Source organism: Alligator sinensis, unplaced genomic scaffold (assembly GCF_000455745.1).
Source record: "Alligator sinensis unplaced genomic scaffold, ASM45574v1 scaffold173_1, whole genome shotgun sequence".
Taxonomy (NCBI): Eukaryota; Metazoa; Chordata; order Crocodylia; family Alligatoridae; genus Alligator; species Alligator sinensis.
The window spans coordinates 1,828,157-1,837,307 of record NW_005842207.1 but is presented as its reverse complement, the minus strand read 5'-3'; the positions used below and the strand labels follow the sequence as shown (position 1 = coordinate 1,837,307).

At 38.8% G+C, this 9,151-nt stretch overlaps 1 protein-coding gene across 1 annotated transcript in view; it reads right to left on the bottom strand.

Moving 5' to 3' along the window:
- Positions 1-9,151, bottom strand: part of PRPH2 (peripherin 2) — a 31,652-nt gene that overhangs the window by 13,553 nt on the left and 8,948 nt on the right. The window contains exon 2 of the mRNA XM_006026736.2: positions 3,899-5,903. Within this exon, the coding sequence (XP_006026798.1) occupies positions 3,899-4,479 (581 nt within the window). The 5' untranslated portion in view covers positions 4,480-5,903. The remainder of the gene's footprint in view (positions 1-3,898; positions 5,904-9,151) is intronic.

The window sequence follows — 9,151 nt, the reverse complement described above, 5'->3', positions numbered from 1 at the left end:
CCCTGGGGGTCTTCAAGAGGAGGTTGGATATGCATCTAGCTGGGGTCATCTAGACCCAGCTCTCTTTCCTGCCTATGCAGGGGGTTGGACTCAATGATCTATTGAGGTCCCTTCCGACCCTAACATCTATGAATCTATGAATAAGGAATCCATTTCTAAGCACTTGGAGGAGAAAAAGGTGATTAGGAAAATCAGCAAGGATTCACCAGGGGCAAGTCATGCCTGACCAACCTGATTACCTTCTATGATGAGATGACTGGCTCCGTGGATGCAGGGAAACTGGTGGATGTGGTGTACCTTGATTTTAGCAAGGCTTTTGATACGGTCTCCCACAACATGCTCACAGGCAAGCTAAGGAAGTATGGGCTGGATGAATGGACTGTAAGGTGGATAAAAAACTGGCTGGAGCATCAGGCCCAGAGAATAGTAATCAATGGCTCAATGTCTAGTTGGCAGCTGGTATCAAGTGCAGTACCACAGGAGTCAGACCTGGGGCCGGATTTGTTCAATGTTTTCATCAACAACCTGGAAGATGGCATAGAGTGCATCATCAGAAAGTTTGCAGATGACACTAAACTGGGGGGAGTTCTAGATACACTGGAGGGTAGGGCTAGGATTCAGAGTGACCTAGACAAATTGGAGGATTGGGCCAAAAGAAATCTCATGAGGTTCAACAAGGACAAGTGCAAAGGCCTGCACTTGGGACAGAAAAATCACATGCAGTGGTACAGGCTGGGGGCTGACTGGCTGGGCAGCAACTGTGCAGAATGGGACCTAGAGGTTACAGTGGACAATAAACTGAAGATGAACCAGTAGTGTGCCTTTGTTGCCAAGAAGGATAATAGCATACTGGACTGCATTGATAGATGTGTTGCCAGTAGATCAAGGGAAATGATTATTTCCCTCTATTCTGCACTGGTGAGGCCACATCTGGATACTGTGTTCAGTTTTGGGCCCCCCACTACAGAAAGGATGTGGACAAATTGGAAAGAGTCCAGTGGAGGGCAACAAAAATGGTGAGGGGACTGGGGGACATGACTTATGAGGAGAGGCTCAGGGAATAGGCCTTATTTAGTCTAGAGAAGAGAAGGCTGAGAGGGGATTTGATAGTAGCCTTCAACTACCTGAAAAGCGGTTCCAAAGAGGATGAAGCTTGACTGTTCTCAGTGGTAGCAGATGATAAAATGAGAAGCACTGGTGTCAAGTTGCAGCAATGGGAAGTTTAGGTTAGATATTAGGAAAAAAATTCTCACTAGGAGGGTAGTAAAACACTGGAACAGGTTACTGAGGGAGGTGGTAGAAGCTCCATCTTTGAATGTTTTCAAAAGCTGGCTGGACAGCTTTGGCTGGGATGATCCAGTTGGGGATAGGGGTTAGACGAGATGACCTCCTGAGGTCCCTTGCAACCTTCATTTTCTATGATTCTAAAGCAAGAAACCAATTTTGGAAACATGGTGTAAACACGTCTGAATATTGAGCGGAATTCTTTTCTATTCTTAGGACATTGTCTGTCGCTGGCAGGTCTAGCAAAACAGTGGGAGGTGGATCAGGGCCTGTCAGTGCAAAAATAAGATGCTGTGGGTTAAATCCTAGCTTCACTGAAATAACTGGAAGTTTTGCAGGGTTTCAGGATTTCATACGCTGTTAATAAACTGCATGCTTTGCAATATACAGCACTATCAAAAATCAGAATTTGGCCCACAGTCCCAAATTGCCACAGACATGAATTTGTAAGGCCTTCTTACTTGTTTTAGCATTGAAGAAATCTCCAAGGAAATTACCAGGGCACTCATATCCCCTATTTTTAAGAACAATATAATCCTGTTTTCTCCCTGTGCTTTGTCCTTCTGCCATTGATGGATTACATTCCAGTTTGCAAATCTTAAGATAATACTAGCAGGGTCAACCTCTCCTTATGTTTTCAAGCAGGTATTTATAGCTAAGGGCATTTCCTGCAATTCAGTGCTCCCATTTTAAGCAAAAAAATATGTGTATTGTCACAATGTCAGGTCAAAATGCTACAGCACAATCAAGACCATCATTGTTTTAAGTATAAAATGTCTAACTGCAGGTTTTTAAAGATCAAATTAAATAATACAGACAGGCAAAATCACATAGGGAGCTGGCTTGGGGCATGAGAGAGGTTTTTTTAAACAACTTCAGTCATTTTTAACATACATAATATATATCTAAAACATAGATGTGTTTCTGGTTTAAGACATTCTTCATGCAGATGATAATAAAACTGTGTTTACTTATTATTTCCAACACAATGCCCTTGGGTGTTTAATTTAGCCAAAAGGTTTCTGCATGTTCATGCTGACTTGTTATATTTTTTTCATTCAAAAAGCACATTTGTCTTAAGGTTTGGAGAAGGGCTTGTTTGTTTTATGGTGTGAAATTAGTTATCATTGAACTGATCTAGAGACCAAAGTGTTCCTATGCTGTGACCTCAGAGCCAGCCATTACATGGTCTGTTTAAAAAACCCCTAGAGTTATTTCACTGAAATTATCTGAGCTTGAAAGGAATTTATCAGCAGTCAATATTTCCTATACATTCATTGAGATCTCAAGTACATATTGATTATCAAAGAGAAAAACAGGATAAAGAACATTAATGTCTTTGTCTTCATTTATTTTGAAGTATCCAGTATAGAAGTGGGGGGATGACATTACATTTTTTGGGATACACTCTTAAAGGGATTTTCTATTATTTATCAGAATTCAAAGGAGTTATGATGGCTCACACTGCCTTGCCTAACAGAAAGTCTGAGCATGGGGCTGATCTGTGGAGATCTCTTTTCTGAAACTGGTTCTCCCAGATGTCATTAGCAAGTTTGTTAACCTCAGTGTCAGTTTTCCTTTTTGTAACCGATAATCCTTACATAGCACTTGCTTCAAAGAAGCGGTGTATTAGTTAATTCAGAAGACAGTGTAAAATCCATTTAAATGTAGAGAGATCTATAGGAAGCCTACGAACTGTTTAAACTTCCTCTCTCTAGTCAGAGGATTTTATAAGCCCAATTTTATGTGCCTGAAGGTACAGCCTACCTTCATTCTGAATTTTTCTCGCTTTTGTTGTATGTAATGTTCGCATACTTTGCATATTTTAAAAGCATTAGAGAGAAGGTTTGTGATTATGTTCCATAATCTACTTCATGAAGAATCTGTGCTATTTCTTCTCTGTGTTTTTTGCTTTAATTTTACATAATATATTTGGGATAAAATGTATTCAAACTGAAAAAATACAGCGTTTATCTGATTTATTAGAAATACTACACTAAAGGATAGGCAGAGAGTTCCTGATGGCAGTTAATTGCAGAGTATTGTTGTAACAGTAAATTAATTCATGCAACTAAATGAAAAAGAACTTTGATTTAAAACAAAAACCCTGACCATATAGTAGAGGAAGAAGTATGTTTCAGTTTGTCTTCATGAGAGAGACTGTGCCAGAGCCTTACAATTCTACTAGTCCTACAAATCAGAGAGAGATCCTCTTTACAGTAATTCAGTACTATTCTCTTATTCATATAATTCATTTTTGTAGTAGGTATGGATGTGTTCAGCACAGTTGGGCTTGTGACGTGGAAGACAAACTGGTAAAGAAAAACTAAGCAAATGTTTTTGAAATTCCTTCAATATTAAGGTTGTATAACGGGAAGATAATTATCGCACTGTTACTTATGTTCTGGATAGTGCTGGGTGAATTGATCAGGAGACAAAATAATCTGTTTGATAACTTGAAATTCTAGTCTCTCAAATAAAGTATATGAAAATCCATCCCACATGAAAACCAGGTAAGGACCATAGTTCTCTCTCTATTTCAACATCTAGTCCTTTGATGTGATATGGATCAAATAATAATACAGTGTTAAATAAACCACATGAAATGACTTACTCTTTCACTTCTTTAGAACTGAAGTCCAGGTATCTGTTGCTGATCCACTGAATCTCAAACCAGTCTTTGAAACCTTTGTTCCCACAGCATTTGAATTCAATTTGGAGCATGTCAATTGTCTTCTTCATGAAGCATCTTCCCGGGGTATCTGTATCCTTGTAAAACTTCATGCCATTCTTTAGCCCCTGGGTTAGTGTACTTTCCAGGGAGCCCCTCATGAGAAAGCAAACCAGGGCAGTGAGAAAAATGAGGGTGTTGAAAAAGAAACTTAATGCCAGATAAGGTTTCAGAAAAGGCTTCCACTTTGCAAACTTGGTGGGATCCAGAGAATCATAGCTAATTTTGCCAGCAAAGCCATTGAAGGTGCAGGATAATATTCCCATCAATATCAAGGAATTGGGCACAAAATGGCTTTCAGAGTTGTCCATCACTTCGCTTCGCTTCCGGAGCTCAATTTTGAGGAACAATCCCATGCTAAAAACAATGATTCCTGCAAACACTGAAAACCAGTTCATGAGCCATAGTCCCTGAGCTAGTTTTACTCTCTTCTTCTGGGTAAATTTGATTTTCATCAATGCCATCTTTGTAATGTTGGATACTGGAAGACTACACGGTATCAATCCTTTCCTTGATTGTGAGAAATTTTAGAAAGAACCATCCAGATAGTTAAAAAACTCTGAATAAGATCATTTTAAGGAAGCCATTGCTTGGTCTGTCCATCTTGAGTTCCCTAACCTATGGTTTGAGCAAGTAATATCTAAAATTCCAAGTTACTTATACATTAATAAAAATAATTGGCAAAGAGCACCTACAGCTATTTCTGGTGGTCCCTTCCAAGCAAAGAAGAAACAATCTAGAAGTTTCAAATAATTTGATCTGGATCTGCAAGACGTCATTCTAATACCTTTAATCAGTTTGATCCAATTTAGAGAAGTGTCTGTCAACAGATGAGTGGAATTAATCCCTCATTTTACTATTTAGTAGATTTGTGCTTTCACGTGATAGGTGACATTGTACTAAACATAAAAATCCATATATGTAAAAAAATCTTTGTTGCCAGATGAATATGGATTATTTTGGGGAGTCAAGGGTATGGGCTCCTAAAATGATATCAGCAAAAAAGTATGTTCTATATGCTGTTTTGATTTATTTTAACCCATACCCAAAAACAATGTTTTAGTGCTTATCCTTCTCCTAGATGACATTCTTCAGCTTAAATGTTGTGGGAACAGCTGAGGATGTCATTTTCTGTGCCCTAAACACCCTAAATTTGTGCAGGCCCTTGAAAGCAAGTAGAATATACCATTCTACTATTTCTGACAAGAGTAAAGGAAAATGAATGCTCAAATAAACTCACAAAATAAATCATGGTCTAAAATCCAGAACACTTGTCATAAGTGTCTTATTGGCTAATCATGGAAGAGCAAATAGAAGAAACAGGGTTGTCAAGGAGATGTGGAAAAGAATAACTTTCAATAGCATTACACCAGAAAGGAATTTGATCCAGTGATTAAGAAAAGAATCTCTGCTTCATCATCATTAGTTAAGATATAAGAAATGCTATTATAGTCCCTATAAATATCCCAAAAGTGTGTCAAGGGGCATACAGGGTGCAATGCAGAATCTGGGGGCTCCTATACATTCTTGTTTTGTGGACAAAATGTTGTTAGAAAGGCATTACATCCCATTATATCCATTAGGCAACCACAGCCCTTACACCGGAGCAACAATATTAGGAAATTATATATGCAAGTGTAGGTGCAGTTCTCTTCCCCCTCTTCATTTCATCTCTCACTCCCATCCAATTTGATCTTCTAACTGGGGGTGGAGAGGGGGAAAGGAGAGCCAGCAAATGTTCTGCAGTTATAGTCATTTGTGGACTAGATAGGAATTCTTCTCAATAAATCAAAATGGACTAAACAGATTGAAAAGAGAAATCACATAGGATTAAAAAATAAAAGGCTCGGACCCAATGATCTGCCAGGTCTCTTCTGACTCTAGAAATCTATGAAAAGGAAAGAAAGAAAAGAAGTAAGAATGTGAGAAAGGGACTTTAGGTATTGACACAATGTATTAGAAAGGATAGGGGCTCTATTGAGGATTGACCTTATTTCCCCAGACATATGGCAACCTAGAGAACTTTCCCAAGGAGGAAAGTACAGATCATGTGACTTACGTGCATCCCCCTAGTGGCTAATAGTGGAATGGCTCAGTGGAAAACTTCAGTGTAATATAAATCAATGTAATTCTTTCATCTACTAGCAAACAGTAAAACTCTATCAGCAAACTAAGGATTATATAACAGTTGGAGTAATAATAGTACTAGGTGCAGCAGCAGCTCGGTCTCAAAATTGATATCTTCATATTCTGACAGTGCCCAAAAAGACTGAAGTCAGTTTCCATCAGAAAGCACTGGGTATCAGAGACATTTCCTCAAGTTGTTGTAAAGGATATTCAGTTAATGGTTTTATTTTACAGCAGAACCACTGCCACTGTTTTTATGAAGGGAAGCTGGGTTTTCTCAGTTCTATCTACTGCTTACAGTGGGGCTGGGCACCTGACCACAGGCAAAGGTAACAGTCCCATTCACTGATACAACAGCACATTATAGTGAATCCAAGAGTTCAGACTTTTCTTTAGCAACAGACTGGTTGTTTGTACTGTCACTTCCCAGCTCCTGACTGCCTTTTTTGGTTTAGGTGTTGGGGAGGGGGTGGGGAAGAAGGCAATTATAACAAGCAAAAAAAGGATATCAGCTCATTGACAGAATGGATGGAAAGTGCTGCTTTTTAGAGTGCATGTGAAATATTTCTGTGTAAAAAATAGCACTGAAACAGTCTCTCTCTGTTGGTCAGTCAAATACCACATGACCCTGCAGTGCAGGTCACTATAACGGATTGAATTTCTAGCATTAAGCTGAAAGATACTGACTAGGTTGTTTGAAACAAATATTTACCTGAGCGCCCAAAATAGTTTTCCTTGTGTCAGTGATAGTAAACTCTTCAGCAACTGAGACAGAATTATGGAATCCAAGAATATGGATCAATGAGAGTCGTGAAGAACTTGCTCTGCTTTTCATTTAGCAGTAAAACAAGATATACGAATCAGGCACACCAAGGAGGAAGGTCCTGTGTAACTCTACGTGGATACTGCAAAGTTTAGATTTACACAAAACTGATGTGGACATTGGTAGCAGCTAGGTAACATTTGACTCCACTAAACGTTACTGTGGTAGATATGAAAGCTGCACCCTATGGTTGGGTCTGCGTATCAATAACGTAATATAGCCTTAAATAGTTTGCAGGGTCACTAGTGATACTCGCTGTTGTCTTTATTTTAGAAGTTACCAGAAACCAACCAGAGCAGCAATGTGCATATGCAAGTAGACCTTCCATGCCCTGTATTATTATGCTGATAGCATTAATAACTTGCCTTCAAAAGCATCATGGCTCCAAAGACAAATGCAGAACTCCTGAAAGCCAATAGATGTGCCAATAACTTGCATTTGTAATGAATTCTTTTTTATGTGGTGAAGTAGTTATAGACAATGAAAGCTACTGCCTGAGGCACTCATATATGGCCAGGCTAGAGAAAGGTTAAGATCTTGTCTCCTGTACTGTATTTTTTTTCCTGTGGAGCTCAAGTCAGGCATACTCCCAAAATTATGGTACATGAAGGCCCCTGGGTATCATAAACATGACAGTTCTGGTCAGGGATTGATGCACAAAAGATACTAACAAAACAATGTAAAGATTATCAGTAAAAACGGCATGCATCTAACCTTAGTCTGTTGTGTCCTGGGACATGGCCACAAAGTTGATACTGGACCTAGTTCTAATAGTTCAATAGTTTCTCCAAGGCAAAAGATCAGACAGATTGCAGTAGATACATTTTTAAATGGCCTAAAGCCATCCCAGCACAGGCAGTGGAGATATCATGACTTCTTTTCAAGAACTAGACTTTCTGAATGGAGTGTAAGTGACAATAGAAGTTAATTCACTTCCCAAAAGTTTCAACTGATTGTAGAAGAAATAGCATCAAGCATGCTGCATCAGTTTCTTACCATCCTGCTACAAATGGATTAGGTTAGTAGAAAGATATACAAGGTGTTCAAACAAGCAAATGATGCCATGGATCTGAATAAAGATAGCATAAAAAACAAGACTACAGGAATTCACAGAGATGCAGTAGAGGCTGCTATACACCAGTTATCAGTGATGATGTTTATGGAGAGTAGTTTAAGGTCTTGTCTAGTTTAATTAAATGAGCAGGAACTGCAGACAGATATTCTTAAGAAAAATGAACAAATGGCCACAGATCATCTCACATGGTTGTACAATATTTGTGTGGGAGAAAAAGTCCTAACAAGAGACTACCAAGACCCCTAGTGGAAAGCTTGCATGATTATCTGATCTTTTGCCTTGGAGAAACTATTGAACTATTAGAACTAGTTTTTGCATACATTGTGGACTTCACAGAACAGATGAAGTCTCTATGATCACAACAAAGAAGCTGCATACAAGGAAGTATAATGGCAATAGCTCTGGTCAGTATCACAGCCTGCAGGAAAAAGTCTCATGAAGAAATCGAATCAGGAAGCTTCGAGTGAGTGGGGACAGAAAAGGGAGGAATCATGCTGAGAAAGAAAGGGATGACTATTTCAGGGGTTAATAAACATATTTTATTAAATTGAAATTAATTTTTTACTTTAATTGAATGATGTTTAAAAAAAAATAAGCCTGTTTAAAATTAAATCTGGCTTTAATACGAAACATGTTGTTAGAATGTATTCTAATAGTTTAAAACCTTTAAATAAAAAACCCAACCCGTTGAATTCATGAACCTTTATCAAAATCTTGGTTATTATAGCTGTCAGAACCCATTAATTAGATGCCTATAGCACAGAGGAGAATTGGTATAGCACAGAGGAAAATTCCATTGGTTTGATACCTATGGATTATGTAAAGAATTAAAAGTGAAACGACAACTGGCATATAAACTAGGCTTCTGATATAATAAGAAACCTCGACCAATCCTGCCAACCGGTCCAGGCCCCGGAGGCACCCACGCCTAACAGCGCACTCCGGATAACACCGCAGCCTTCCCCAACAAGCAACTACTCGAAGGGGGCATCTATAAACTATTCCTTATTGTTCTCCCAGTTTCCTCTTTCCTTTTGTTTGTTTGTTTGTTCCCTTCAAGCTCAACAGTGATGAAGAATCTGTGACTGCCTGATCACGAGAACCACCGAGT